Source organism: Coturnix japonica, chromosome 3 (genome assembly GCF_054131305.1).
Source record: "Coturnix japonica strain WE chromosome 3, WE-NBRP24, whole genome shotgun sequence".
Lineage (NCBI taxonomy): Eukaryota > Metazoa > Chordata > Aves > Galliformes > Phasianidae > Coturnix > Coturnix japonica.
The window spans coordinates 4,119,157-4,136,162 of NC_140665.1; the positions used below are offsets into that span (position 1 = coordinate 4,119,157).

General features: G+C 45.6%; 1 protein-coding gene across 3 annotated transcripts in view; it reads left to right on the forward strand.

Annotated features, from left to right (window-relative positions):
• The window catches only part of MEIS1 (Meis homeobox 1), a 94,422-nt gene that overhangs the window by 35,032 nt on the left and 42,384 nt on the right, over window positions 1-17,006 (forward strand). For 2 of the 3 annotated variants that reach the window (XM_015856540.3, XM_015856539.3), the window contains exon 8: window positions 13,019-13,164. The exons of the other annotated variant lie outside the window; for it this stretch is intronic. In XM_015856540.3, the coding sequence (XP_015712026.2) occupies window positions 13,019-13,164 (146 nt within the window). The remainder of the gene's footprint in view (window positions 1-13,018; window positions 13,165-17,006) is intronic. 3 annotated transcript variants of the gene reach the window in all.

The window sequence follows — 17,006 nt, forward strand, 5'->3', positions numbered from 1 at the left end:
TCTCAGGAAGCCAGGTTTCCTGCTTTCTTTGCCATCCAGATACTGTTGTTCCATGTGTGGGTTTTGATGGGAGGTTTTTTTGGTGGGATCTGGGGACTTGAATGTAAAGCCTAGGCTTGAGGAACGTGGTTAGCAGTGGATCTCTCAGCTTTCAACTAAACAGCGTGGAGGCCTTTCATGAGATGAAAGACTCTGGGAATGAAACCTTGAAATGAAATGAGTTCATGTGGGAGGAATAGCAGCATGCAGACCACCGGGTCATGGCTTTGTTGTACTGGTGGATGCGGAGTCCTTTGTCCACCGGGCACAGCAGCTGGTAGCACTGCTCTCCACCTCCCTCCCTCGGATGCTTTTAAATGTAAAACTAGAGTTAAACCCATTTCCACCCCAAACTAACCAGATTCACCTTCAGTCCATTTAGGCACACCAGCACGCATTCCAAAAGGCTCATTTATCCATTTTGTTTTGTGGTTGTATTTGTAGCAGTGCTCACTAGCAGATGAGGTTGGTTTTCTTCTGGATTTGTTTTTGTGTTGTTCTTATAATTTCTATGGGGAATGTGTTGAACTCATATTTTCATATCAAAGATGAGCATGTTCCCTTCAGATTCTATTTCCCCATCTATCTCCAGATTGCAAGCAGTGCCTCTGACCTGCTCGAGAAACACGGAGTTCAGGTCTCTGTATCCTTGCAAAGCTCCAAGTGCAGAGCCTGTGGCTGGAGCCAGCTCTGGAGTCTGGGGCAGAGGGAGGGCAGGGGACTGGCAGCTGCAGCACAGGCACTGTCAGCACTTTGTCACTGCCTTTATCTGGCATCTGGAGGGAAGGCTCTCAAGGGAAAGCCCCATGATGGAGCCGAGTGAGCTGCTTCCAGGGATGTGCCAGCAGGGAATTCTGCTCGCCATCCATGAGTTGTAACTTGTACAGATCACCGCAGGGTGTCGGAAAGCTGGACTCTGGGCCTTCAGCCTCCTTACCTACATGCTGCTCCCCTTCTGCGCCATGGGATGGAGAAACCTGTGTTGTCTTTGAGCAAACTGAAACCACACCACTGTGCCAAACCTCTCCCTGTGTGCTCGTATGTGACCTCAGCTTTGCAGAAAACCTCTGAGAGATGAGCAGGAAGGAAAGCTGCCACGTGACTGCATGGGCAAGACCCACTCCTGGGGTGTTTTTCCTTGTTCAGCTCGTTGCTTAGATCATTTCCGTTGTAAATACAATTGTTGTGTCAAAGTCATTTCCATAGCAGTTAAATGATGTGGAGGTAAGAATACTTTTCAGCTGAGCTTTGAACTTCATCCTGCGGTTATAGCTGAAAACCTCTATGTTCCCTTCTCATTTGCTTAAACCACGAGCTGCAGGTGAAGCTGGTTGGGCAGCTCAAATAAATTGCAGAACTCAAAGTTGCTTTGCATAGAAAATGGCAGTGTGATTAGCAGCGGTTCAGAGGCTGGCTGGCATTGCTGGTGACAGTTCAGATAACTGGCAGATATTTGTGAAAGTGTTTTCCTGTCTCTAGACAACCTCCACTTCAGGCACCGGTGGCTGTTTCTCTAGCAGTGCAATGGAGCAGAGTGCAAGTGTGTGGCTGTAGACTAACTTCTGCGCCTACAAAACCTCAGTGACCCAATTTGAGACTGGCCCTCGCCTGCAGGTTGGAAGTGGCCAGCTCTGAGTTGTGCGGTTGAAGCAAGTGGTCCACAAAGAAACTGGAAAGTTGTGTTTCCTTTCTGCTCAGCTTGCAGCGAGTTTGTTACAGAGGCCCCTTTTCATAGCGGCGGTAACTGGAAATAAGTATTCGCTAAGATTTATTTGACTGTCACAAGGTAATTTGGATGCCAGTTTGCAAGTATTTTCTTTCTTTTTTTTTTGTCTGTGTCTGAGTGTCTGTGTACCTGTATTACAAAACCAGCCTGGTCTTCATCAGATTACTCTTCTGCAGTTTTGCTTACCTCTATCAATCACGACGCAGCTTGAAAGGGCCACTCTAATTCATGTTTTTCAGGGATGTTATTCAGACCTCAGAACTGATACTTCCTTAGGCAGGGCCAGAAAGCCCTTTCTGTGGTTACAGTCTGCTTTTCCTTAGCAATTAAGTGTCGGGTGGCATAAGAGTATCGACTGAGTGTAATAGCCACTTTAGCCACCTCCGCAGTGGGGAGGAAGCGTGCAGGGCATTTGCAGAGCAATGTGGGGTGGCCTCAACTGACCAGAGGCACAGAATAGTGAAACCCATGTATGGAAAAGTCTTCCTGCTTACCTCAGAGCAGCTTCACTTTGCTGCCTTACAGCTCAGTGCTGGAAGGTGAGGACTGTGTTTTTTGTTCCTGTGGCTGAAGCTGAATGTTCCCATTTTTGATCTGTATTTTCCCCTCTCTTCTGAGTTTGAGAATATTTGTATATTAACCGCAGATACACAGGCTGAGCACTCCAATCAAAAGCAACAGATCTTAGCACCTTCCAAGTGCATCGTAATGAAGGCAAAGTCTGAGCACGCGTTGCTATGAGCACAAAGCAGCCAAGCTTTTGCCTGGCCTTTGAGATGCGTACCCAGAGCTCGATGGAGGATGAGGTTTTCCTTATCCTAATAAATAGATTTTGTCTGGGGAGATGAGAGGCAGAAGGAGAGATCAGATTTGCCCAGTGCTAAATAAAAGTCTACTTATGCCTAATACATTGGCAGAATTATTCTGAAGCAATTCATCTGTGAGAAAATGGGGTCCTTGTGTCACTGCCAAGGTCAGTGAGACCTATGGTGATCTGCAGAATAAGTTCGGGTCATCCAAGTTAAATCTGCCTAGGGGCCTACTTAGCTCAGGCATCACATTTTTTCCAAGATTAATAAAAGTAAACATCTATAGATGAAGGCAAAGCTAAGGGTGTCGTAAGCACTCTCCTTTCATCCAAGGGCTCCTGTTTTTCCTTTCTCCTTTCCAGGTTGCTCCTTCCTTCTTTTCCATTCTTCTCTCTTCCCAGCAGTATGCTTGGAAAGTCAGTCTTTTCCTTCACATCACAGCCAGTGCCTGTAAACCTTCCTAACTTATTCCACATGGACAGGATGGATACAGGGAAGGTGTTGGTGTCGGAATGGGAGCGGCACCTACATGGTGTGTCCTCATACAGAATTTGCTCTCATGAAGCCTTTTGATTTGCTTTTTGGGGGATGTTTAAGCTGCGTTCTGGTTTGGTTTTTCAGGCACTGTGTGACTTTCTGCTATGGTTTGTCTTTGTTTTGAGCTTTGTGTGAGGTTCTGGTTGAATGCTGGCTCAGAAGTGGATTCAAAAGAGGAATCACATGGAGATGGCCAGTTTGCCTCCCTTCCTTCCTCCATCCCCCTCACAACTGATTCCTGCTGGTGATGCCATTAGATGTAGTTTGTAGCATTGTAGCATTGATCTGACTTATCTTTCCCATTCACTGCATGTTTGGGGCCGTCTAAGACGTTTATTGCTTTTTGTTTAGCTTTTGGAATAAACAAGCCAATAAAAACACCCCTCAAACCACTCTAAACTATATTGCTTTCTTGCACTGCAAGACAAGCAGCAAAACACCAGAAGCTGTGATAGTCATAGGAAACAGGGTGGATAGCAAGAGGACTAGGGGGAATGGTTTTAAAACAGGGGAAGTTTAGATTAGATATTAGGAGGAAGTTTTTCACGCAGAGGGTGGTAACACACTGGAACAGGTTGCCCAAGGAGGCTGTGGATGCCCATCCCTGCAGGCATTCAAGGCAAGGCTGGATGTGGCTCTGGGCAGCCTGGTCTGCTGGTTGGTGACACTGCACATAGCAGGGGGGTTGGAACTGGATGATCTTTGAGGTCCTTTTCAACCCAGGCCATTCTGTGATTCTCTATGAAGCCAGAACATGCATCATGAACAGGTTGAGCTGGAGCCATAGAAGATGAGCTAACTCAGAAGGACTGAGCTGCCTGGTGGAGATGCCCAATCCTGGGTCACAACAAGAAGGTGGCTTAGCTGAGTATAGTTGAAAGTTCCCCTCTCTTGCTGTTCCTCCTGGAGGTCCTACAGCCTTGCAGGGTGGCCAGGCCTCTCACTGGGGCTGGTTCATGCCTCCTCCCTGGACGCGCTGAGATTTTATCCCATCTGACCCAAATGGGGGGTTTCTAACCCCACTTGGTGTAGCTGAGTCCAGGCAAGGTACAGGCTTGCTGCCCGCAGCTGTTGTGTGGAGCAGGGTTGGCTGCAGGCTGCAGTCCTAGTAGTGCCTAGCTCCAGGTTTGTTTTTCCCATTGTAGCCCCTTTTTCAGCACCACATCATCAGGGTAGATTTGCCTTTTGTGTTGGAGAGGGACAGTCAAGTGGAAGAAAATTTGGTGTGAGCTTTGCCTCTGTCAAATCTACTTATCTCCCTTTGGCTTCTGCACCTCCTTCCAGAGGAGCAGCCGTTGCTATTGTCACGGGCCCTCCAGAGCAGGCAGCCTTTGCTGGAAGAACAAAAGAGTGGATTTAGAGCACCAGGCAGCAAGGAGCATAAGAAAAATGCTACTAATTCTGTCTACACTCTCCCCATCAAGGGTTTGTTATGGAGCCAGCTGCTTATTTTGTAATTAAGGTGTTTTCCTGAACTAGTTATGTGTGTGCTATAACAAAGGGTTTTGTCTTTGGAGATTAAAGGAGGCTCCTGAGCATATTAGGCAGTGCTGGCACTGGGTGGAGGGAGTCCCAAAGCCATCCACTAAGCCAAGATTGCAAGTGTTACTAATGCTAATGATAACCACACGGTTATTTGACTCATCAGACTTTAGTACACCTGTGGAAGAGGATCTTCCAGGTGCATGGGGCCAACCCTCATCTCTGCCCTCCTTTCCATCACTGTGAGATATGGGCTCCTGCACTGGGAACCAGCAGACTCTCAGAAGGAAGTTTGGATTAACCTTGCAAAACAAATCAAAATGATCTTCCTCTTGTTTTAGATATAAAGGAATAATTTGTGGCTTAAGTTCAGAGCCAGGTGTCTTCTCACTAATTGCCCAATTAAGATGTTTCAGTGGGTGGAATTTGTTTGAGCAATTGGCTGCTGCAAATGGATCTTTATGATGTTGTGTGAGCTGATGGATGCTTTTTGGAAGCACCAGCAATGGTAGTTGAGATGTTACTGTCAAAAGACAAAAGGGAAAATAGCAGGGGTGTTTGTTCTCATTTCTCTTATTTCTGCCCTCAATGGACACAAAGTGACCACTGTATTTCAGGGAGTGAATGGTGCTGCCATAGGATGCAAAGGGAATCTTAATGTTAGGGTTTTTTTAATCATGCTTAGTTTTTATTGTCAGATATTCCTGATGGAACAGAGGCAGGGGAAATAGAATGTATTGGTTCTACTGCTATTTCAAATTGTGGGTGACAGAAGCAGAAGAAAATACACTGCATACAAACAGGAACGTTTTCACATGAAACAGAACACATGGGAACTTCCAATTGGAAATGTCTCGTGTGGGCTTGATAGATCATGGATGTCAAGTTGCCCGTTCCACATCTAAGCTGCTTTTCTCCTGTCGATTATGATCATACGACTCCTGTGACATATGGGATCCAGTCCTGCAAAAGAGAATTTGGGGCAACAGCATCTGAGCTACAGTTCCTGCAGGGCACACTGCAACCTGTGCTGGCCTTGGCTTGCCTGGAATTGGCCTAAAAGAAAATGCTTTAGATTGGCTCAACAAACATAAGCGTTTGGGGTCATTTCAGCCATCAATGAAATGGTTTTTTTTTTTTGTTTGTTTGGTTGGTTGGTTGGTTTTTTCCCAATAGAAAAATCTAATTTTCAGTGGTTTGGATAACGTCAAAGGTTTGGCACATATTTCCTGTTGTAAAGCATGAAATCTATAGCATCATCTCTAGAGCAGGCATGCAGGCAGGGCCCAGGGCAATTTAAGTCTGTTTAGGGTTTAGGTAACCTATTTATGTGAATAGGTTTAGGGAAGGAAACCTATTTACATGCTCAGCTATAATGAACTGTTTCCACAGATAAAACGTCCCTCAGTTTATACTTAGTATTTGTCTGATCTTTGCATTTGAGCTTCTTTTAGCTGCTTGTGCTCAGTCCTATGAGCTGGAGGAACACCCAGGTTGAGCCAGTTGTTCAGGAGCTGTAGAGATTGGCAGAAACTGACCTTGTGACCATTTGGGGTATAAGTTGGGCATATTTCCCCCATGGCAGAGCAGCCTTGTGCTCCTGATGCTTTTTGTGTTCCTGCTTCGTAAGTGAGTGAGCCCAGGTGAAACCAGCTGTGAATTCACCTGCGTGGAAGCTGTGCATGGTGACTTCATGGAGAGAACACAGCTGGTGAGAACCCTGACTGGGAAGCCCAGCTCTCCAGCTGAGGTTGGAGGGAATGTGTTTCAAAAAAGACCTGTATTTAAACAGAGTAGAGAGTGGCTGAAAAGCAGCTTTTCCCAAGGCATGGCTGGGACTCCATAGTAGCTTTAAGGTAAAAACAAACAGAAAAACCCAACAAACTATTTAAGCTTTCTCTCTGTTGGAGCAGGATGTTTTTTTCTGCTTAACCAGATACTTTTCTTCTTCTGTAGGGTATTTGCTTCCAATTGCTCAAAGTAAACTTCTGTAGCTGGCAGCAGAAAGTTGTTTGCTTCCCATGGAATGAACTGCTTTCTCTTTAATATTTCATACGGAGCATAGATGTGCGGCTCCAGAAATATCTTGCTCATAATAGTGGAGTTTTGTGAACCTTATTAAGAAGTGCTGCATTGTGCAGAAGAAGAGGTTTCCTTAGTTTTAGCTGTAAAAAGCTGCTGAACAAATGAAAATGAGTAAAATCTGTGTTTTTTTTTTTTTTAACCTCTCCCCCTTCTCCCCAACCTCCCCAATTCATCAATGCTGTTCTTACCCTTTGTGTAGACAGCTAATTTGCTCGTTGTTTGCCTGAAGGGAATTCAAGTCAAAAAGGAGGATTGAGTTACTAGAAGAAGGTGCTCCTGTCTCTAGAGAACAAAGTACAATGATTCCATGAAAAAAAAACCTTGAAAATTTGTCAAATGGCAGAATGTAATTTATTCTGGTCCAGGTTACTCCATCTATGAATATTTGTGTAGGATATTTTTGCAACTGTTTCTTTTAGTATCTTGTAAATATGGATACTACCTGTGACTGACAACCTCCTTCTGCTCATGTCATGGGCTGAACGCTTGCATGAAACATGGAGTGCATCTCCTTAAGAGATGCGTGCAAACTAAAGCACAATAGTATTCCTTGCTAGCGCTCATTTTCAATCTTGTTGCTCCTCATTAACTTTTTATTGAGTATATTTGAGAAGGCTTTTTCCTAAAGGGATAAGGAAAAATAAACCTGTCCCTTGTCAGCCCCACGTTTCATATTTGCAAGCAGACCTCCATCATTGTAAATCCTTTCTGGGACTGCTCTACAGCTTGCTAAGTGTGCCAAGCTGATTGCACACTCACCACCCCCCAAAAAAACAGAAAAACAACAACTCCAAAAACCTTTATGTTCTTCTTTGATTGCCCAACTCCACTTGGTGGTGGTGTGAAATGTCAGTTCTTGTTCTAAGTCCATGAGCAGCAGGTTGTGGCATGTTCCTTCCACTCTTGCCCTCGCTTTACTTCAAAAACCATGTTGCATCCCTGGGTCTGCTTTCTGAGAGTTGGTAGTTTGTACCTTGCAGGAAAGTTGCACTTCACAAGTAGGGCTGTTCTTGCTTGGTGGAGAGTCGGTGTAGTGGATGTGTGGGTACACAACAAACTGGAGATATATATCTGTAAAGGTGCAGAGATTATAATAGTTACTCCAGGTTATCATACAGTGTTGAAGAAAGGTTGCAGAAAGTCGTTTTGCCACTTAGAACTCTGTATTAGATTACATTGCTCCTCAAAGTTCTTAATGAATCCTGCTTTCCAGCAACTGAGAAGGTTACTAAAGCAATTTAGATTTTGAAGGGGTTAAATGAGAAAGAAATGGAGCTGTGGTTGGCCAGTGAATGTTTCAATATTTGGCTTAAGCAGTATAGGATTTCTCCTGCTTGCCAAATATCTAAGTGCTTTTCAAAGAAAAATTTAGTAATTTTTTCTTTCTTTTAAATCACTCTACAAAAAAGCCCATGAAGAAAAAAAATACCATTGAGGTGGTGTGTTGCAGTGCTTCAGTGCTGTGAAACATCCAATTCTAGTGCAGAAGTCAGTAGTTTTAGTTAGACTTCCACTAGATTATGGTCTATAAAACTTAGTACAGACACTTCTTATACAATGGATATTTAGGTTGTATTTGCTTATTGAATATGAAAGTATGTGCAAACCTTCAAGCTGAGTCTTTCAGATGGATCTTGCATCTTCAGTGCTCACCACAGAGATGTGGGGTGCAGGCTTTGTAAGAATGGCATGCGTTTCTGTGGTATATTTGTACTGCAGACACAGGTTGATCACAGGACAGGGCTGCAGGCAGTGAGAAACAACCTGCTACATCTGGTGAAAATGCTTGTTGTGGAAAAGCAGTGTTCTGCTCTTCACCACTGAGACATAGGAATGGTGTTTTTGGTCTGAAGAGATACATGGGAAGGCATTAGTTCCTGATCAAATGTGTGCTGGGATGTAGGATAGACAAGGACCAGGCCAGGCTATGGGCAATGCCGTGTGAGCACTGTATTGTGCTGCATGGCCACTTCATTTGGACGCAGCTGTCTGTTCCTGACATGCCCAAGCTCTTGAAGCCTGGGGACCATTTTTGGCTTGGTGCAGGTGAGTGGTTTCCCTGGAATCCAGGAGACCACCCTATCATATGGTCCAGTTCACTTGCAATTCACCTGCAAGTGCTTGGAGGCCGAGTTTTGAAGACACCTGACTTTCTAGCCTTTGTGAGTCAGGATTGTGACCTGGCTATGCCATTCTCCCCATCCTCCCACCACTGCAGGCCATGATGTTGAACTGTGTTTCAGTATGAAGCCCAGGGAGAAGTCACTGCCTGATTTCTGCAGCAGTGGCCGTGTATAAGCATAAGCACTGCTCTCTAGAAGTACCTATTTTGCCAACAAAGGTTTCCAGCAGATCACCTGCAACAAAGAGAGTGTGAATGGCTCGGGGAGAGGCTCTAACTTAGCTGCCCTCTAGTTCTGCCTCCAGATTTTGGAGAGCAGGAGGGGAAGTCGCAGTAGGCGGCTGCGCAAGGAGGAGGCCCCGCTGGCATGGCCAGCCTGGCCCATTCAGTGGCCTGAATGTGATAAATGCCGCTTTATCCCTTCTTGAAAGGAACAAGATAGCACAGCCTAAATGCCTGGGTGTGCTTAAATAGACAGCGTGTTTGAAATCCGAGCTGCCTGGCGGGCCAGGAGCTGCCACAGGTCACCTGCTGCGCTCCATGGGGATGGGCCCGGGTCCCGCACCAAATCGTCCATGGACGAACTGGAGGACAAATTCCTCTCTTTGTCAGTTGGCCCCTTCCGCTGGAGCGTGGCCTATAAAGTTTAGTAAAAACAATTCTTAAATATTATTTGGAAGGACAAATGACCACGCTGAAAGGTCTGACAGTTTGACGTATAGCGCGTGGTTGTGGGATGTGCAGAGCCAAGGCCCTCCTCAGCTTGTTCTATGGTGTCCTGCTGCCATGCTGAGTGGCTGTGCTCCCAGCAAGCCAACAGGCATCGAGTTGGCCTCACCAGCCCCAAATCCTTTCAGGCTCATTTGTGAGAGAGATGAAACACATCCAGCACATCAGCTGGGTGCGTGGAGCTGGGCGATGGGGTGCTGTCTATTAACACGCCGTTTCCAGCCATCGTGTTAAGGCATATTACTGCCATCTCACTGACAGTGCCTAAGGAAGGGGTGACAGGGAGCACTTCGCAGACAAAGGAGCTGGGAGGATCGAGCCCATCCGTGCCCTGATGGCTGTGGCCAGGCCTGGCTCGCCGCGTTACAGTGTGCATATGTGCAGCGCAGACATGAGCAGTGAGCCTGCTCTGCCCCCAATAGCCACGGGCCATTTTGAAGAGCCTCTGGCCCCTCAGTCACTGGCCTACTAGTTAATTGCCACACGGACTTCATGACACATGGGCAGATAATATGACATTTTCGGTTTCTGTCACTAGCAAACGCTACGGCGTTGCTTGCACTAGTTGCTAAGAAGCTGTCAGAAACCATTAGCAGCTGGCTAAAGTTGCCCTATGGCATTTCCTCATGGCATCAGCAAAACAAGCATAAATCACCCAGCGGAGCCTCCCGCTATACTAATGAGGCTGTAAGCTTGTTTATGGACTAGCATCATTTCTATGATTATTTCCACCTTTTCAGTTTGCCTTCATTTGGCGGCAGGAGAAGTCAACTTCAGGAACGAAGTCACTGCTGACATTTTACAAACGCGGTCCGTAGCTGCTACCGTGTGGCTGGTCAGCGCTCCTCAAGTTTGTTCAGCCTGCTTTAAAAAGAGGAAATGGGGGGTGAGACTGGGGGGGAGGCAGCATCTCTGGGGACCTTGTGGAGGTGAGCGTGTCGAGTTGCAAAAGGAGATGGAAATGCTAAAATCCACAATCGACCCTTTAGACTTCTCTCGGCGGTTCGGTCTTTACGGGATCAATTTTCAATCTGGGGGGAAAAAAAAGAAGTGGAAGAGGTTAAACAATTTATAAAAGTCTAGAGAAGAATTTGCTTTTCGGATAGCCGGGCGCTTTGTTATCCTCTCCCTCCCTTTCACTTTCTCTGGCTTGGGTCGGACAGGGCCAGGGTTTATTGTTTTAGGCTTTTCTGAACATGCACCAGTATTTACACTGGATTGAAAGCATTTGCTTCCAATGAAAATCTTGTCTTAGATTACAACCCAGCAGTGTAATTTCCCTCCCAGATGGGAGTAAAGTAGCAGTATTTGCCTAAAAACAGTAGGAAGAACAAACTGTGCATTAAGCCGAGGCTGTTTTTGGCTTGAGCTAATGATGTAACAGAAACCTTTTATTTGGGATAGGTCACTGCCAGGGATTGAAGGAGGTGATCTGGCTCGCGCTTGAAAGGTTTCTCCATTGTATCTACATAAGTCTTCACTTAAAAAATCCTGTTCCTAATGCTTCTGCTTTCATACAGCAGAAATAAACAGGAAAGGTTCTGGGGAGTGTTATAGGTGGAATGCAGAAAGCTTTTCCTCCCCTAATGGAGGATATAATTCAGGTGCCCCGGAGGCATGCTTTCAGGAATTCTCTTGCCTGAGGTAATGGGAAGCTCAGGCTGCTTTAAGGCCTTGATTATCTATTGATGCACAAAGCTGGAAAAAAGTCATCTCCCTTGGATTATAGTAGATATTTCCATAAATTATCAATGAGTCCTCCTCCCATCAGGCATGAGGCAGTGCCTGCTAAATTAATCTGAAGGGGGTTTGAAATGAGGAGAGAGTGTGCTTTAAAAATATAAGGGGGGTGGGGGGGAACACACAACAATTGTAGGGAGGTGGTGAAAGGCAGTGTCATTAGGTTAGAAGCTTTTCATTTTTAATCAATGAATGCGTAATACTTTTCTTTTCCTTGTTTGCCTCTCTCAGACAGAAGTGGATTAGCCCGTGGAATTTTAAATGCTGTTGAGTTGTTTCCTTTGCTCATGTTTCTTTTATGAATTATTATTTTATATGGTGAATTGCTTCTCTGTATAAAAGCCCCTTTTTTTACATACCCAGCTTTCAAAGAGTTTATCGGATATCTGATTTCTTCATAAAAATCTTGTTTGTGTCAATAGCTACTTAAGGTTGCCATCTCATTAAAGACACAGCCCAAGTCATAAGGACAGTTAGAAATCTGTCACGGTCAGGAAGGTACTAAAAATATAATGCTAATAATAACTTTTTTTAAGTGCTGAAAGCTATTTAACAAGTCATAATTTTGACAGCCTGCCTTCTTTTTGTGTTGATGATGGGCTTCTTTTGATTGGTAACAGAGTTAGTTTTGATTTAGCCCCATTCAGATGACTTCCTTGATCATTCTTGCCCGAGGGTGTAAAAACCACTTGCTTAATAACATCACAGCTCCTCGATGCTACGAATGTGATGTCTTTGGAAGCCAGGTTCTATAGTTTAGTCCACACGCAGAGAGTGAAAAGATTGGATTTCTGCGTGGACTTACAAACTGCTTTCAGGGTTTAAAGCAAAAATTGCATGCAAATTTGCAAACAGGCTGAGCGCTGCAACTTTTAGTTTTGCTCTGACTGCCAGCCCATCAGCCCAGACCAGAGCTGGCTGCTGTGCAGTTACGTGCTCCTGGAGACATGTTGCTAATGTGATGAGATGTATCTAAGACCTTCCCTGCATTGAGGAGATTCATTCTGGATCAGTTGTTGTTGAACAGCAGCAGACACCTTGCACTGACGTGGTGCATCAGCACAAAGCTGGGTGTTAATTCCTACGTTGTGTGTCAAATTGGTACCTAGTAATCCCAGTATGAATTTCTATAGGCTGGGCAGAGGGGAGGCCAGTTAGCTACCCGTGTGCCATCAAAAAGGCAGGGTAACTTGGAAACATAGAAAAGACTTAATGTAAGCGGTGTGCCAATCTTCTGGTTGTTTGTGAATTTGGGGAGAGATTTTGGTACTGCAAGAGAGATGTATTCACCCAGGGTGAGATGTGGCACCCAGCTTCACACGTGGCATGGGGATGGGACAGCATCAATGCTTTCCTAATTGCCTTTTCAGCCAAAGTAGCTGATGGGGATTAGTTTTGGGAAGTGACACAGCATGAAGAAAAGCCACCATTCCCACCTTTTCAAATGGGATGCATTGGAAAAAAATAAAAATAAAAATAAAGCATTTTTTTGTTTGGGTTACATTGATGAATCCAGTGGCAGAAATGGCCACGCTGTCCTTAAGGATAACCCAGACCTGGGCTGACACAGTCCTGAGACCCTCCCTCTCCCCGTGTCTCTTCCCCCTCGACCCTTCAACCCCCGGTGAATTACAATGTTAAAGAATTTATACCTCATTTAAATATTCGTGCAGTTTATACCCAAAGCCAGGCTTCGGCTGAAGTATATAAAGGTAGCATAAGTCAAAATTTGATTCACTATATTTACAGGTGACGGCTTGGACAACAGTGTAGCTTCCCCCAGCACAGGTGATGATGATGATCCAGATAAGGACAAAAAGCGACATAAAAAGCGTGGCATCTTTCCCAAAGTAGCCACAAATATCATGAGGGCATGGCTGTTCCAGCATCTAACAGTAAGTGAACTCTAGATCACGTATGCAAAATAAAACATGGGAAATGTCATAGTTGTAGTAGTCATAGAAAGCAAAAATATGTATGATGTTACTGACAGGCAGCTCAGGGAACTTTTCTGAGCGGAGCTCTTGCCTCATTTGCTAGCTGTCAGGGGAGGAGCATGGAGCGTATCTGTTTATGGTTTTGGGGTGTTTTTTTGTGTGTGTTGTTTCTAGATATTTGGTTGGAGTTGCAGTTGTTAACGGGATGTCACCCCAAAATGTGGCTGAGCTTATTCTGCCACCCTGGCAACCCGGTCCTGCCCAATGCAGCTCCTGGTAGCTGACATGGGAATCACTGCTTCGGAGCAGAGAACAGCGGCAAATAACTGGGGAGCTCTAAAAACAAAGCACGGGAAAACAAAGACCTTATTCACATGTTTGTCAGAAGCTTCACGATGAAAGGTCTGAATGTATCTGGTTTAATAGAAAAGTGTAATTTTTTTTTCAGTGAGATGTTCTCATTCCCAGAGTGTAAGTTACCACTGCATTTAACATCATCGAGGGGAGGGGGTGGGGGTGGGGGCGGGATCAGCAGCTATTTCTGTTGCCACAGCTACCTGTATTTATTTCTGGGATTAGAAATGAAAAGCTCTGGGCAGGTGTGCAAGGTTAAGCTGGATGCTGGAGCTCCTTTAAAGAGTTTATATGATATCCTACTCCTTCTAATGTTAGCAAAGTGTTTCTAATGCCATTCTTCTTTTTCATCAAATCCTGGTGATCTGTTGCTGTGTTGTCATCCACTGTGGGGATTTAAGCCTTTGGCCCAAGATTTCCAGCCTGCTTTCTGTGCTAGTGGGGTAAGGCCTGGGCAAGGGAAGCCTGTGCCCTGCAGACGGTGGTGACAAGCAGTGTTGGCCTCTCATCTTGGCCCCTAGGTAGGGACAGGGTGACACTAGCAGCTGCCAGCTTGTCCAGCCCTGTGGAGCCCAGCCATGGGCACGCTCCTAAAGCTGAGACCGTGCTCTTGCAGTTTGTCCCTTCGTCCCCCCACTGCGCCAAGAAACCAGATACCTGCATGACTCTTGTCAGCAAGGGGATCAGACGTGGAATCCTGCCCTGTGCTGTCCCGGGTTACTATGAATGAACCTTCGTGCCTGAGCATTCCTCTTCTGATGCTGGGGAGGGCTTTGAATGTCCCCAGTTTAATTCCAGTCTCCAGGCCAGCCATGCCAAAGCTTTGCCAGCTCCCTAACCCCATCTCATTTAGTGCATTGCTCCCGAAGACTGAGGTCCCTTTTGGTTTGTTGCAGTCACAGTAACTTCTCGACTGTAGGTTGTGAGATGAGCTGACAGGCCATTGCCTCCCAGCAGACAGATGTGAGATACAGGGGCATCTCCCTCCCAGGTGGCCCAGGGATGCCAGTAGTGTCCATGCTGGCTTGCTGCAGCTTGTTCAGGTGTGGGTTGGAGAAGATGCCCTGCAAGTTCTGCAGTTCAGACAGTCTGGGTGCAAGTGGCTTTTCACTCTTGCTGTGAAGTAACGGTGTGCAAAAGAAAAGAGGAGGGTTCCTGTGGGACTTGACTGGCAATGTACTGCTAAGGTGGTCTCTTCTAATGGAGAGCTCATGTGTAGAACCCTTTGGGACTGGCACAGAGCAGCTGCTGTTTGTGCTACCTCACAGCACTAAGCTACAGCTTACCTCTAAAAATTCACCATTCCCTGTGCAGATGGAGCCCTGCTAGGTGGGGCAGACAAATTTAGTGCAGGGCAGCTCTGCTTTCTCCTGGCAGCAATGAAGCAGTTCCAGGCTTGCCTAGTTAGCTCAGTAAACCAAAACCAGTTTGCATTCCCCACCTTCATTGTCTGGGATCTTGGGACAAAACTACTGTAGGTGAGCTTATGGACAGTTCCCCCAAAAGAAAACAAGGCTGGACAATCTTGAAGGCTCTTTCAAGCCCGTGTTGCGGTCTGAAATGTTCTTGCTGAAGTGGAAACCCCCCTAGAGAACTTGTGTGCTCAGAAGAGCAGTAAGTGTTGTGCGTGGAGGAAGATGTCCTCCAAGCAACCTGTTGATAACATGAGAAGAACCAGCTCAGCAGTTAGTGCCAGAGCAATGCAGCACCTTGAATGAGCTGCCTGGGGTGCTGTCCTTGCCCAGCATGCAAACTCCAGCAGGACACGGGGTGCCACATCAGGCATCAGCATCAGGGAGGGCTCCAGAGGTTCTTCTGGGGGAAGCAGGCAGAGCTCTGCTGCTCACCTGCCTGTAAGTGTCAATGGCAAGGGATCTCTCCCTTTTGGCCCCTGTGCTTGACCTGCCTTTGCTTTCCCATCTGCAAAATGGCAGGGGAGAACCAGGCAGCGATTAAAGGTGAGGTACATACTCCCCTTGGCCTCTGCTAATTCCTAATTGTGCTGCTACTTAGGAGCACTCCTTTTCAAAGGCAAAAGATTTTTTCTCACAATTATAATATTAATACACATCAGCGGCATGGAATTAAACAAAATAGACAGTAATTGCTGTGTCTGTCATACTAATGATTAATGCTTGGAAAGATTTTAAAGAAATGGAGGTCTAATACAATCTTTTAAAAGTGTATAAGTTGGTTTAATTCCTCCTATGCAGTTATTCCATCTCAAAGACGATTAAGTCTTCCTCTGCGTACTGACTTCATTTTCTAAGGTTTGTCCCTTAGTTCTCATTTTCCACTTAGGAGGAAAATCTTTTTTCTTTATTGAAGAAAGCATCAAACGTGAGGCCATCGCCTGTCCTCTTGTTGAGCTGTTTGGGCAATAGCTCCCACTCAGTGTCATGCTGCAGCCCCCCATTATTTTGACTGATGTGCAGAGCTGAGTTGACGTATGCCCAAAGGGTAGTCAAGCGCTGTCCTCTGTGGATGCAGGCAGTATGCTCTGAAACACTTCAGGGGATAAATTCAGCCAAATTGCCTTCCTTTCTGTTCCCCAGAGAATAACAACAACAAAAATCAGCTAAAACAATACAAGGAGTGCTGGCCAGGCTTATGCTTAGCATTTTGTGGGTTTTGTTTTTTCATCGTTGCTCTTCCAACCCACGTTTTATTAAGGTCTGTATTGGAATAGCTGCCTAGGTTGGCCATTAGTTAGGCGAAGTGTTGGAATAGTTGCCTAGGTTGGCCAACTAGTTAGGCAAAGCATAGTGGTGGAACTTGTTGAGATTGATGCTGGTAGATTGTTACACTGGCCTGTCTATTTTGATGTTTGTGAAATCAGGTTTTAGGGGAGTGCTATGAATTTGGAGTGAAAAGCTATTATAAAATCACCATGAAAAAAACCCACAACAATAAAACAAAGAGCTAAAAAGGCTGCTGATAGTTTGATGAAGAGGTTAGGATGTCCCCAGACTGTAGAAGCTGAGCTCCAAATGAGGTGGTCTTTATGGGGTGGGATTGCATGAGCAGCAAATACTATTGGAGGGGCTGGGGCAGAGCAGTCCGGGGCTGGAGCTGGGCTCCAAAGGGTTGCCTTTAGGGTCACATCAGGGTGTGCTGCAGTATGTTAAGTTACTCTGGTTAGGCTGTGGTTGGACTTGATGATCTTCGAGGTCTTTTCCAACCTGGGTAATTCTATGATTCTAAGTTGCAGACCCCCTTTTTTAATTATTTTTTGGAGGACTTTACATTCAGGACTCATGTCTTGCCACCATTTTTTCAAGCAGATCTCTTCATTGTAACATACAGCCCTCAGCAGGGATTGAGAAGTAAGGGGGGAAAGCTTGGAGGAAGAGAAGGAAGAAAAATTAATTCTCTCCAACTAGATGTATGGAAATGTAATTGTGGCAACAGGATTAGTTTCTTCTTCAGCCCGTGCTATGGTTTTG